The sequence below is a fragment of the Diorhabda carinulata genome, chromosome X, assembly GCF_026250575.1.
Source record: "Diorhabda carinulata isolate Delta chromosome X, icDioCari1.1, whole genome shotgun sequence".
NCBI lineage: Eukaryota > Metazoa > Arthropoda > Insecta > Coleoptera > Chrysomelidae > Diorhabda > Diorhabda carinulata.
Window position 1 is genome coordinate 36,650,329 of NC_079472.1, and position 14,496 is coordinate 36,664,824.

Genomic DNA, 14,496 nt, shown 5'->3' on the forward strand with positions numbered 1-14,496 from the left:
GCCGGCTTAGACGCTACGTCACAAAATCTACTGTATCTTCGGAAAAAATACGAGTTTTCAAAAATCCGTTTAAGAACATATTCTTAAGTGTCTAAGCTTTTAAAATATGCCAAAAAATCGATTTTTTTCAAATTTTTAGACCAGAATACCTCCTTCATCTTCGATTAAATTTATTTAGTTACTCCTAGATGGAGGACTTTAGACTCCTTTATCACATAGCTCCACTGAATCCCTAACATGATTTTCCTATTTTCATATTCCATTCTATTTCTTTATCTTTCTACTTTAACTAACCTCCTTTTTTTGAGAAATCCAATCTTTATTCTTCCATCTTATCTTCCTCTACACATCTTTTTTGTTGTTTTTTTTCATTAATTCACTCCAGATCTTCTGAATTCTTTTAGTTTTTGTAACATATACCATGTCTTGTTCTTTGTTAAGTTTAATTAACTCCAAATTACTTCTAATTCTCCAAACATCTCTATCCTCTATTGATCCAGATTTTTTTTTACTTATAAAAAATAATTTTCTCCTGGTTTTGGTTTGTAGTCAAAGTTTCGGCTGAATATGTGACAATAGGTCTAATTATTGTTTCTATAATGTTAGTTTTTATACATAACATAAATTGAATATCCCTAACAATAACTCCTTATCGAAAAACGTTTATTTAATAGTTAGCATAAAATTTCGACTTCATAAGATTGCTTAATAATACATCCTTCAACGTGTTAAGTCAACCAACATTGAAACCGAGATTACCATTCGTTCAAAACTATTGTTTCAACTTTACAACTGTACTAGTAAATAAATATTTAAGCTAATAATAATTATATGAAATTATTTTACGTAATTGTTGACGTTTCATATTATATATTAAAAAATAATGCTTTTTTTAAATACTTACTTTAATTGTCTAATAATTAATAAAAGGTAAATCAGTTTAGAAAACGGAGAATTTTGGTATTTATCACTATTCATTAAACTTGCAACTTATAGATTTCGATAATCGACATCATTTGATGTCTCTTCTACTGAAACGTACGCATTTGCTTTATGGTCATTTTTTCAACTTAACCACTATATTAATTATTCTATCCTCTAGTTTATCTTATAATCCAGGACTTCAAAGACTTATTAACAAATTTATTTTCACTATATTTGTATTTAAGCTACAGTTTGACTACTTCAACTTCCTTTTGTTATAGATATCGACACCCACAATCCAGATGAGAAATCACTCATAACCTACATTTCCTCCTTGCACGAGGTCTTCCCAGAACCTCCACCGATCCATCCTCTCTATGATTCAGCAGCTCAACAAAGAGTTCAAGAATACCGAGAAATCGCTTCTTCTCTTCATATGTGGATAAGGGAGAAATATTCCCTAATGCAAGATCATTCGTTCCCGCCCACTTTAATAGAAATGAAAAAATTAGCCGTTGAGTCATCAAAGTTTAAGACTGACGAGATTCCGCCAAGACAAAGAGATAAAAACTATTGCACGCAGTTGTTTAAGGAACTTGAAAAGTACTTCAGAAGCGTAGGAGAAGTCGAAGTTGAACCAGAGCTGCATATTGATAATATAGAGAGAAGTTGGCAACGATTGATGGAGGCTTATCAAGTTAGAGATAGGAGAATCGCGGAGGAAATCAAGAGGTTGGAGAAGCTGCAGAGATTGGCAGAAAAGGTTCATAGAGAAATTAAGCAAACCGACTCCAATTTAGATACAATCGAACGAGCGATCGAAAACGAATCAAGAAGAATTGAACGAATCCATCCTTTAGAAGCCAAAAAGATTGCCGATCAGATAGATCAAGATTTATCTACGATAGAACAAAACATACAATCGCTTAAAACAGATGTAAATACCTTGAGAAATGGAAGGTATCCACAAGCTAGTGATTTAGATAAACGCGTTAATAAGTTACACGAACGATGGGTAAATATGAGACATCTTTTGCATAACAAGATCGTAGGTCCCCTGGCCAATTTGAGTTTCCCAGTGGAAGAAAGAACCGTCACAAAGCATATTCGTACAGTACAAGAAACCAGAAACGTAGATACCAATCCTCATTTTCGAACATTGCAAGAACATATTGAATGGTGTAAAAATAAGTTGGTAAGTTTACAAATCAATATTTTTACTCGAATCGAAAAAAGTTTATTATTGTATAAATGTTTTTCTTATTTTTCATTTTCATTCAATCGCCTGCATCATTGACAAAAAATTCATAAAAATGTGTTGCTATGCTTCATCGCAGTGTCCCAACATGTACAATTATTCTGGTTTAAAGGACTGAGTAGAATAGGGGAAAGAGGTCACTGAAAATTCTGTAAACTCATTTTTTGGTCATAATTCCTGAAATATAGTGCCGTTTTTGGAGAATTAGTGACTGGGAAGAATTGGTGATTAGCTATTCAATTCAAAAACAATTCAACTGGTGGATGAAGGTTTTACTGGTAAACATTAAAGATTCTATCTTTAATGCTGATAGGAAATCAAATATTTTGATTTGGGTAATCTTCTTACCGTTCAAAGTATACCAAACACACAGTGTACAATACCACTACACCATAACTCAAGTACATTGTCTGACGAGAGTTTTCATAACAAAGTTATCGTCCTCGGAGACTGTGTAGTGGTAGTGCTCAATATACAATATACTTTGCTTGGAAAAAAGATTAAACAAATCAAAATATTTGAGTTTCTATCAGCATTAAAGATAGAATTCACAAAATATACCCCTAAAATCTTCTTCATTCACCAATTGGATTGTTTTTGAATTGCCGAATTATATCTTTAAAGATCATGTGAATATATTACAGTTAATTTTGAGTAGCTAAGGTACCCGAGTCACTCATTCTCCAAAAAACATTACTTCATTTCAGGAACTGTGACCAAAAAATGAGTTTCCAGAATGTTGAGTGACCTCTTTTGTAAATTTTCTATCGTTAATGCAGTCGATTGAATGAAAATGATATATAAGAATATCGTTTATATAATAATGAGAAGATTCAAAGTGAAAAATTGGAGAAATAGATAATGTAATCAGTCTCCAACGGCTCCAGAAATTCCAATTTACATATAATTATTTGTTTCAATAAGGAAACAAAACAAACACAAAAAATAACATAAAATCGTTACAAAATGTTAAAAACAATGAATTAGGATTTTTGAGGTAGGTTAGGTTAGGTTATCACTTAATAAGTCGTGTGACTAACTAACAAAAGATATTTTTTTGCAAAAGTCGATTTTATTCATCAATGTAATCTTCTTCAAGAACAGTACAGTCATTCCAACGCTTCTTTATCTTCTCGATGCTCCGCTTGTAGAAGGATATGTCTTTTTCCTCAAAATAAGCTTCAGTTTCAACAATTGCTTCTTCATTTGAGCTGAATTTCTTACCAGCGTTCATTTTTTGTGATCAGCGAATAGCCAGTAGTCACTAGTGTTCAGATCTGGACTATACGGTGGATGAGGGAGCAATTTGAGGTGTAATTCATTCAATTTAACCATCGTTACCATCGATTTGTGAATCGGTGCATTGTCTTGGTGAAACAGTGATTTTTTCTTCGACATATGAGGCCGTTTTTCCTTGATTTTTGCATTGAAGCGATCCAACAACTCTATGTAGTATTCCCTTGTGATTGTCTCTCCCTTTTAAAGTAATTGATGAACAATATTCCAAAATACTGAAGCCATAATCTTCCCAGCTGACTGTGGACGCTTTGCACGTGGTTCACAGAATGTAGTCCACTCAGATGATGATCGTTTTGATTTTGGAGTGAAGTGATGGATTCATGTTTCATTCATTGTCACAAATTGACGAAAAAATCCTGTTTATTACGTATAAATATGGCCAAACACTGCTTTGAATCATCAACACGTTGTTGTTTTTGATCGACTGTGACGACTGTGACTGAACGCGACACCCACTTTGAAATAAGCTTTTTCATAGTCAAATGTTCATGCATAATTGTATACACACTGCCTTCGGACATCTTTACGTCATCAGCTATCTCACGCAATTTCAATTTACGATTAGATAAACCAATTTGTGGACTTTTCTGATGTTTGTTGGAGTAACCACCGCAATTTAACGATGAGAACCACGTTTAAATTTAGCAAACTAATAACAAATGATTCTTTTGGATGGAGCAGAGTCCGGTTATCACTTTTGAATCCATTCCCGAGCTTGTACAGATTTTTTTTTCATCAAGAAGCACATGAAATTGTTTTGAACCCATTGTTTTGAAAATAACAAAAGTAGTTTCACTTAAATGGCCGTAACTTTTTTCTGACTAATCGAAATGTCACGAAATTTTACACATAGTTCTTTAAAAGATGGTACCTCATAAACGTCATATGGATTAGACAATGGCATGTTAAATGTGTGTCAGTCATACGACTTATTGGGTGATGTTATAAATTAAATATCTCAGGAAAAAATTTTAAATTCAGTTATTCTAAAAATGTGTCTCCACATTTCCAGAAACAACTTAAAAAGGCAGACTATGGAACTGATTTAGCTTCAATACAAACAGAAAGAGACATTCATCAAAGAGAACACAAACAAATTGATCAATTCCATTCGAAAGTGGAAACATGCTTAATGGCTCGACAATATTTTCAAGGAGAAGAACTTGTATTGTATAACCAACTTCTTGGACAACTTCAGAAGATATATGCTGAGCTACTGTCATTTAGTACAAACAGGTAAAACTCACGCTAAATCATTACAAAAAAATTTATTATGAATAACCAAAATTTATCTTGATTTAAATAATTTGCTAATTCATATCTTCTCTCTTCAGATGTGGACAAAACATATTTATTCTTCTTGTTTTCCTTCTATTTACCAACTTCAATTATTATTTCCTTTATCACTACATTTTATAAAATAAATGCCTTCAAAGTGTCTGTTTGTCTTTTCCGGATAAATTCAAAATCTATTAATATATTTCTATAAGGTTTTTACCCATAGAAAGATTCATGCGGATGATTCAGTGTTTGTGTGAATTGTTTGAACTACAAAGATAATTGTTGTAGAGTAGGAAAAAGTCAAAACGCCTGGCATATTTCATCAAAAAAAGCTGCTTTTGACATATTACAAAACAATGTATGCTGGGATGTTCTTTCTTTATATAAATTTTTTTCTGGAATCAATTTTACAAAAGATATTCAAGCATGATTCGAAACATGTATTTTAAATTACTTTTTCATCAGTTTATATTATTTTTTGCTACTATCATAGTAATTTATGCACTTTTAACAACAATAATAAGTTATTTGAACATTTTTTGGATTCACAATTCTATATAAATAATATAAAAGATATTGGTACATCCTTGTGGGCACACGAAATTAACAATTAAAACCAGTATAATCAATGAAATTTTCTTAAATCTCTATTAAGAATATTATCTACTATTGTATAGAGAACTAGAATAAAAAATAAAATTCATATTTTATTTTTTTGTTTTCAATATATTTTTGATAGACCAAAAGTACCCAAATTTGAGTTTTTTTTCGAACTTTTAAAAATTCCTATCTCTAAAAATATTAGTATTAGTGCAGAAAGTTAAGGCACTTTTTTATTTGTATTTCAATAAAAATATAAAAAATTTTCTGGTTAAAAAATAATAATTCCTTGCAATTGCTTAAACAATTTCGGTTTAAACAATATTGCACGGGGTTGCTCCATGGCAACATACATTTATATAATCTGTAGAGGGCTGCGGTTTCATTGAAACCTGGTGGTGCACCGGTTCTCCAGTCAAATGGCCGACGATAGGAAATAACGCAGCCGCCGCTGTACCAGCCCTGCCCCTTTTAGATTTAAAATAACAAAAAATCAAAAAAAAAATCGTAAAAACCAAAACCGAGAAGAACCGTTTTTCACTTGAAAGCTCTCTTTTCGATTTCTTCTAGCCAAAAATCCTAAATCTGCGTTTTTCCTCCTCCAAAAAAGTTAGCAAACACAACCCCACCCAACCACCACAACCCCGGCCTTGCAGAAGAGCAATTTCTATATCAGGACTCACTTCAACAAACCTTAAAATTTTTCTTATCCTACCTGTTGCAATTATGGATTAGGTAATAGTGTATTTATGTAAAAAAACGTTATCAATTGGAAGATTATTTTATTTCTCTTAGAGTTTTGGAGGTATGTCCTTACAACGTTAATGATCAGAGAGTACTCAACAACCTGCTTCCTTAATTTAATACCTTTTGGATTTTATTATCCATTCTATACATAAACCTTCTACTTCCAAAATCCTATTAAAAATACTATCAAAGTACAATATCGTAAAAGAGAAGGATTTTTGGATTTAATATTCCCACACTACCAAATTCTATCCAACGAATCTCTCTCTATCAGTAGAAAAATTTGAAGAGGTCACATAAAAAATAGAGGTGGAATAGTTTTCTGTTCACTGTTCAAGTACAACATACAAAACATACATACACATCAGTGCAAATTTAACTAACACAATAGAACATTTTCTTCCAAAGGTTTTTTAATTTTTTTGTCACTAAGATACGATAAATATACTATATATTCAAAAAATTTTCGAGTGCCATCTGTCTTTCTTTTCGTTCACATCATAAAGCTATGAAAGTACTAATTATTTTTTTCAAGAAATTTTTTTCTATTTTAGTAAAAGTACTAATAATTTTATGATTAATGGTTTTACTTTTTGGTTTAAATAAGATTAATATAGTAAATATTATTATTATTTTTAGAATGACAGATTTGGAATCACTGCTCGATTTTATTCAGAGCGCTACCAATGAATTGAGTTGGTTGAATGAAAAAGAAGAAATAGAAGTTACCAGAGACTGGAGTGACACCAAGCTGGATGTTAGAGGCGTGGAAAAATACTTTGAGGTAAGAAAATTCTCTCCAGTAATATGTTCTCTAAAAATATTCGAAACTATTTATTATTTTCTTAATATTAGGTTACCGTTTGCAGTAAAAATGATTTATTTTGTGTTTTTTTGATTTTTCTTTCAAGCAGCTCAACTTTGGAGCTGGAGATGAGGTGACAAAAAATTTTTAAATCGTCCTTTTTAAGATACACACTGTTTTATTTGTTGATTTTAATTGTTTTTTCTTTAATTCAGAGCTTAATGAGCGATTTAGAAAAACGAGAAATCCAATTTAATTCCGTCCTAGAGAGAGGTGAAAGTCTAGTTCTACAAAATCATCCAGCAACTAAGGCAATTGAAGCTCACATGGCTGCAATGAATGCCCAATGGGCGTGGTTGCTGCAACTTACTCATTGTTTAGAAACACATTTGTTGAACACTAGAAATTATCAAGCTTTCTTTAACGATATTCAAGTTGCCGAAGAATGGCTAAAAGAGTAAGCACACTATGATATTGATTCAAATACATTCTAAATGCTTTTTTCTTGATTATAGGAAAGATGAAATCATGAATACAGAATTTAGCCAGGGTGAATTCAGCCTTGACGTTGGAGAAAAACTTCTACAGGGTATGCAAAATCTTAGAGACGAATTGAACAATTTCGGCGACCAAGTGCAAGCTTTAACTGCCAGAGCTCAAGAAATAGTGCCTTTAAAACAACGTCGACAACCAGTTACTAGACCCATTACAGTTACTGCAGTTTGCAATTACAAACAAAACAACGTAAGTATATTATCTTACTTAACGATAGTTAAATACAATTAAACTAGCATAATTATGATGCCTTACTTTTTGAGTGCACCATATCAATCTATTTTTTTAATTTTCAGTTCGTTATTGAGAATAATAAAGAATGTACCCTCACTGACAATTCAGGTCGAACAAAATGGAGGGTACACAACTCAAAAGGTATAGAAAGTCAAGTACCGGGTGTATGTTTTGTACTTCCACCACCAGACAAAGACGCTTTAGATGCAGCAGATCGTTTACGACGTCAATATGACCGTTCTTTATCTTTATGGCAGAAAAAACAACTCAGGTACAATCTAATAACATTGTTAATACTAAATTGAAGAATTATTCTTCAACATTTTAATTTTTAAAATTTCAGAATGAGGCAAAATATGATATTTGCTACAATCAAAGTTGTGAAAGGATGGGATTTGCCGCAATTCATTGCTATTGGTGCTGAACAAAGAAATGCCATTAGGAAAGCACTAAATGAAGATGCAGATAAATTGATGGCTGAAGGTGACCCATCAGATCCTCAACTAAGAAGGTTAAGAAGAGAAATGGATGAAGTTAATAGACTGTTTGATGAATTTGAAAAACGGGCTAGAGCAGAGGGTATATTTTTTTTATTTATTATTGATATTATATATTCAATAAATTTTAATTTACATCCAACTGGTATTGAGCAGATTTTTATATGCTCATCTAGTGGTTTTAGTGTTATTAGTTCACAATTTATTATTGTTATTATTATTGTTATTATCAAAACCAAAAAAACTCCTGCTTTCTCTAATGTTATGAAAATACCAGTTTTCTACAATTGTGGAATTAATATATACCATTAATAAATATTATTCATACATAATCTTAACTACTACAATTAATTTTTTTCCAGAGGAAAGTAAGAATCAAGCTAGACTCTTCAACAACCAAATATCAAATCTTCAATTAGCCCTAGATGAAGCGGAACGTATAATAAACCAACGTGTACTATCGCCTCTTCCAAGAGATATTGACACTCTTCAGCATCTAGTCTTAGAACACAAAGAATTCGAATCCAGACTACAAAATATGGAACCAGAAGTTGAACAAGTGAAAGATACGTTCAGATCAATCACACTCAAAACTCCACAACATAAGAAAGATTTAGAAAAAGTTTTAGACAAATGGAAATATATATGGAACACTAGTAATATTTACATCGAAAGATTGAAGTGCATAGAAATTGTTCTAAATGGCATGTATGATGCCACACAAGTTATATCTGAATTCGAGAAGAAATTAGCGTTGTTTGACGAGCTTCCCAAAACCAAAAAAGGACTTGAAGATGTTCATGATGATTTACTCAAATTAGGTATTTATTTTTTATACACTTTTCTAATAATGTAAATTTCATTCAGTACTCATTTAATCCTAGACATGAACCTTATCCTTGTTAGTCCAAAGGCTAGTAGCACCTGTTTCATAAAGTTTTTGATGAATGTTGAAATTTTTATATTGGATTGAAAGGTAGATCTACCTGTGTTTACCGGAACCATGTACTGCGCATAATTATAAGGTTTACAAAAATTAAAACAAAAAAGTGTTTGAATCAGAAGCCAACAAGTAGAAATTGAAAGTTTGGATATTTTTGAAAATACAACTAATTTAAGCAGACTTTTTCGAGGGAGTTTATATTAAATAAATCCACCCCAAAGTTGATTTTCTTTAAATATGATTTGGAGTGTTTGATTAAAAAAAGTTGGCCTAAACTAATTGTATTTTTAGAATTATCCAAACTTTCAATTTCTACTTGTCTTCTGAATCAAATACTTTTTTGATATTTAATTTTTTTACACCTTTTAATAATGCGCAGTACCTGGTGTCCCAGGATGGATCAGGCAAACACAGGTAGATCTACCGATGCATCGAACATGTATTACTAGCTCTCCGACTATGTGCATCTAGGTGTTTTTATATCTTGCAATTCTTTCATATTCTTCTATTTATTATATTTTTACAATTTTCCTGTATCTTCCATTATTACTTGAGATTATGTTCTCGACTCATGATGCCTGTTTCTTCTGATCTATAAGTTATTTCGCACCTGGTCCCTAGAATGAACTGTTTATCCTTTAATTGGAAGTTTTTTTTCATATGTGGTCACTGTTAACATGTAATTTCTTCAGTTAGTGTTCAAATAAATTGATTCTCGTATTGTATTTGTGTTAATGAGAACTATAATTGTTCTAAGGACTTTGAGCTTTCAACTATTTCATTTTCCTTGACATTAAGGGAACTTATTCTCACTAGCATTGACGTTAGAAAGTGTGTTGTCTATTTGATGGGTAATATTATTTTATTTTTAATTACACAAAAATATGAGGTGTTGTGCTGTTCGATACCCTTTGACAACTTAATGCTTACATATACTGCAACTTATCAAGTTTTTAAATATTGAAAGTACAATTTTTTTTTGCAGAATCTGCTGTCGGACAACAACAAATAGTTATGGATCAACTTAACGACGACTTTGACAATACTAGACGATTGACTGAAAAATCTAGACCAAACCAACGTGGTCCTCATTCAGATGTAGAACGTTTAGATAAAGAAATACAAAAATTAAACAGTAGATGGAGCAATGTTTGTTTACAGTTAGCCGACAAGTTAAGAGGTTGCAAACAAGCTTATGATTTACTCAAAAACTACGGAGAAGCTAAAGAAATTGAAGACCATTGGCTAAACGAACAGTATGGTAAATTAGAGATGCTACAACCAATCAAAGAAAGGGCTAAAGAACATTTGGATGCTACTAGGGTAAGATTCATTTTCTTATATTTTTAGTATAATTGAGAAGTTACATGAAAATTTGGATAAAAAATTTGATTAAAAATGGTTTTTTGAGTCTAATTTGCTCAAAAATTCGTTTCCTGGGCTTCATTTGGTCAAAAATTCGTTTCCGCAGATTAAATGGGTCAAAAACTTGGTTTTTCTTTAATTAATGTTGTCATGAATTGGTTTTCACAAGTTTACATTAAGCAAAAATGGACTTTAATTTATCAAAAAATGTTGTTCTTAGTGTAGTTTCTTGAGTAAAATGTTATTTGCATTGAAAAAAATGAATTTTATAATGAGAAAGTTTGATTGGATCTAATTTTGTGATGAACAATGGATTGTAGTATTCAATTTGTATTTATTACCGTCAGATCTAAAAGGGAGTAGAGTTTAAATGTTGCAAACGAGTTGGAGATATTACAAGATAAATTTCTTCAATTTCTTATTTTTTAGACCTTTTGATATGTTTATGCTTCTAAATATTCTTGATTTTAGGTCTCTTCTTGTTTGAAATTATTTCTTTTATAATTTTTTAAGAAACTAATTTTAAATCAGAAGGGACCTACAATCAAGAGCATTTAGAAACATGAATATTACAAGACATTTTACTTAGCATAGTTATCATTTATTTTATTTTCCAAACATCATGAATACATCTCTCAGATAAAATCATTTAAGTTGTCAATTTTTGAATTATTTAATGTAAAAAAATTATTTTTTTCTTTGTTTATATTCTTTGACAAAATTTCTCATAAAAATGTAAAGAAAAAAATGTAATTAAGAAGTTGAAAAAATTAACTTTCTTTCATTGATTAATTTTAATTGTTTCATTCGTTTTGTTTTAGAATCTTCTCAACAGTGTTGTGGAAAGAGCACCTAAAATTGAACAAGTCAATGTAAATGGAGGGCGTTTCATTAGAGAAGGCAAGGTAAACATAAACAAAATTATTTCACTTACATACTATTTTAAGTTAAAATTATCTAGTTTTCATATGTATGATTGGTTTGTGTGAATGTGCAGATATATTTTGTAAATATCTCTATTTTTAGGAAGTTTTTTATAATTTTTACAAGTTTCAAAGTTTCTTTCAGTGAATTTTTTGGAGGTAAATAACGTTACTAAAAGTCGTTAAACATACTAAAATAAAAGGAAGTATTTAGTATTTTTAGGTGATGGGTGTAGTATCTTTAATATATCAGTAAATAGAATCCAAAAATAATGGATTACCTTCATTTGCAAGGTAATATTAATTATTAATTTATGATTGTTCAATGTTATGCTTTTAATAAAAAATTCTGTTGCCAACTTCAATTCACTCAAATTGTTGCTAGCCAAAAATGCTAAAAGTTGATTTTTTGATATCAAAAAGTGTAAATTCCATAAATGTTACTTAGTAGAATATTCTTTGTACTCAGTCCTCAAACGTTATTTCCATCTTTTCTATTCCATTTTCGAACTCTACATATATTTTATCAGCATAAAAAATAATTATATTTGTAATCAGATTATCAGAGATTAATTCATGTACCAATAATTTCATCTGTTTTGAATCTATTTAACCATATCGTTCCTTTTCACTTGAATATATGGTGTGAATAGTCTTATTTGTTTTGAAATTCAAACCTGATGTGCTGAAATTGGTTTTTTTGCATATTATTGCTCTTTAAATGATGGTTGGTATCATTATTGAATCTAACAAATGATATTGGACTACAACAATCTTTTTTTTTCCTGTAAAATAATCATTTGAAAAAAATTATCTTTAAAATGAGTTTAATCGATATACCCAATTGTTATTTTCTAAATCAATTATTAATAAGTATCAATTTATTGATTCAACACAGGGTAGTAGAATAATATTTTCTTATTTGTTATTAAAAAATCAACATTAAAAAGTCATTTTTGGAATACTATAATTTAAGTTGGAGGTTGGGGATTGGCAAGGTGATATTCTTGTCAACTCAGTGCTAATTATTCCATATCTACGGCTTTATAAAATTTTCTATGTACGTCTAGCTTTAATTGTATATGAAAAATTTAGATTCACATATATTAGAGCTTTGTCACTAATAAATATAAATAATTTTGTGATTAACATATACGATATATAACTTATCTGAAGTATTTGGAAAATATAATGTTCCTTTAGGTTTAGTTTGAAATATAGAATTCTCCACCTTAAGGAAACTGAAATTTTTCGATTCATTCTGAAGTATAATCGTATTATTGATAGAAGTTTAGCAATAAAATTTTACATAATTCATTTGAAGCCATGGTTAGAGAAAATTTGGATATTTTTTAAAAAAATGCAAAATTACCAGATTACATTTTTTAAAGATATTTTTATTTATATATTAACTTCAAAATATGTATAATATGCATATTTTTGTTTTAGTCTTCAATTATAAACTGTTTAATTATTTAAATTTTCCACTGATCAATAATCATTATCTTTATTGTTTTTAATAATATTTTTTTCAACCATATCAACCAATAATACTTGTTTAATACTCTTGTACTATTCAAATTATTTAGATATTTCTGTATTATCTTAATCTTTCAGAGAGATACTTTTCTTAATTATTCTTATCAATTTTCTTATTATTCCTATAAAACAGTCTAAACTTACTGTCAGTTCTATTATACAGATTGAAAGTTCTTCATAATTCAAATCAATTTATTTATATAAAAGGGTTTCTTCATCTTCGCTTTTCATTCCCTATTGTATAATTAAGTTGAGTTCAAATTCAATTTATTTAATGAAAACGAGAAATTTATATGAAAATTTATGTGCTAAATTTCTTTTCAAAAGTACAGTAGTTCAATTTAAAGTGCCTCAAAATAATATACAATAGAAGATGATTCGTGTTAGCTCTTACTATTAAAAAGTTAAACTTGAACCATCCAAAAATCAATTCTATTACTAGACCATTGTTGTCAATCAAAATTTGATTGAAAACTATCTGAGTAAGTTGAGTCTACCATGTCATTGGGACAAATACAATAAAAATTTTCATGGTATATTATTTTGTATTGCCATACAAGGTAGTTCAGAATATATGTGAAGAAAACCTGAATATTATTTTCATATTTTCCTGTGAACCTACTTGGTTGCTTTATGATCGAGTAAACAGGTTTATTGTAATTAAATATCATTTTTTTAAGGGTGGGTGATTGCTACAGTGATAGGAGGAAATATTAGAACAAGAGCTCACCGCAAAAAACCTATCCCATAAGCGGACAGGCTAAAATATATTTTTTCTTTCACTATTACGTGTGACCTCTAAGAAAATCAGTGCTTCGCATCAAGCGGTTATTTACATCTAAAAATTTTTCAAAATGCAGATTTTCGAAACGAACTGTACCAATTGACTAACACCATGATATTAGAGGCAATCTCTTCTACATATCCTTTAGAAAAAATATGTTTTCAAGTGCCTCGGTAAATCTTGTGTTAACGATTTGGCTCGAATTGTTTCATATAAAATCTATTACATCCATAACTTAATAATGACTTAATAATAATGATTTAATTTTATTTATTTTTATATTACTGATTTGAACAAAAATATAAATGCTACGATAGGGTATGCTGCAATTTTTGGGATCTCTTGTTGCACATTGTCATTGACTTGCCCATGCTTTATCTATGAAACTGAGGAAGATTTTATATTTAAAAAAGATAGATGGGGCGTCTAACGTATAGGTTATAAGGCAAGCCCTGCAACCATTGAGGACATTGTTTTTGTGGAGCTGGATGAAGTTGAAAATGATGTCATTATTGATGATATCGATAATCGTAGTTATGATGATAACGACGATAATGATGTTGGAAATCATGATAATATTGATAAAAAAGATAATGTAAATAATGATGTATGATGCATATCATCATCATCATTATTGTCATAGCGATAACGATAAATAAATGTATGGATTGTAATGTAAAGAATATATAGTGTTCCCTTTCTATTGCTATTGTAATGTAATCATGATTTGAAAAATGCATTT

The 14,496-nt window shown here is 30.0% G+C and overlaps 1 protein-coding gene across 49 annotated transcripts in view; it reads left to right on the forward strand.

The window, feature by feature from the left end:
- Window positions 1-14,496, forward strand: part of LOC130901316 (microtubule-actin cross-linking factor 1) — a 289,073-nt gene that overhangs the window by 177,768 nt on the left and 96,809 nt on the right. For all 49 annotated transcript variants that reach the window (XR_009060264.1, XM_057812591.1, XM_057812578.1 and 46 more), the window contains 10 exons: window positions 1,206-2,119; window positions 4,494-4,717; window positions 6,749-6,893; window positions 7,130-7,371; window positions 7,430-7,658; window positions 7,766-7,974; window positions 8,047-8,282; window positions 8,563-9,021; window positions 10,129-10,466; window positions 11,330-11,413. Coding sequence is in view for 48 of the 49 variants with exons in the window: in XM_057812591.1 (XP_057668574.1) it covers window positions 1,206-2,119; window positions 4,494-4,717; window positions 6,749-6,893; window positions 7,130-7,371; window positions 7,430-7,658; window positions 7,766-7,974; window positions 8,047-8,282; window positions 8,563-9,021; window positions 10,129-10,466; window positions 11,330-11,413 (3,080 nt within the window). In the remaining variant the exon portion in view is untranslated. The remainder of the gene's footprint in view (window positions 1-1,205; window positions 2,120-4,493; window positions 4,718-6,748; window positions 6,894-7,129; window positions 7,372-7,429; window positions 7,659-7,765; window positions 7,975-8,046; window positions 8,283-8,562; window positions 9,022-10,128; window positions 10,467-11,329; window positions 11,414-14,496) is intronic.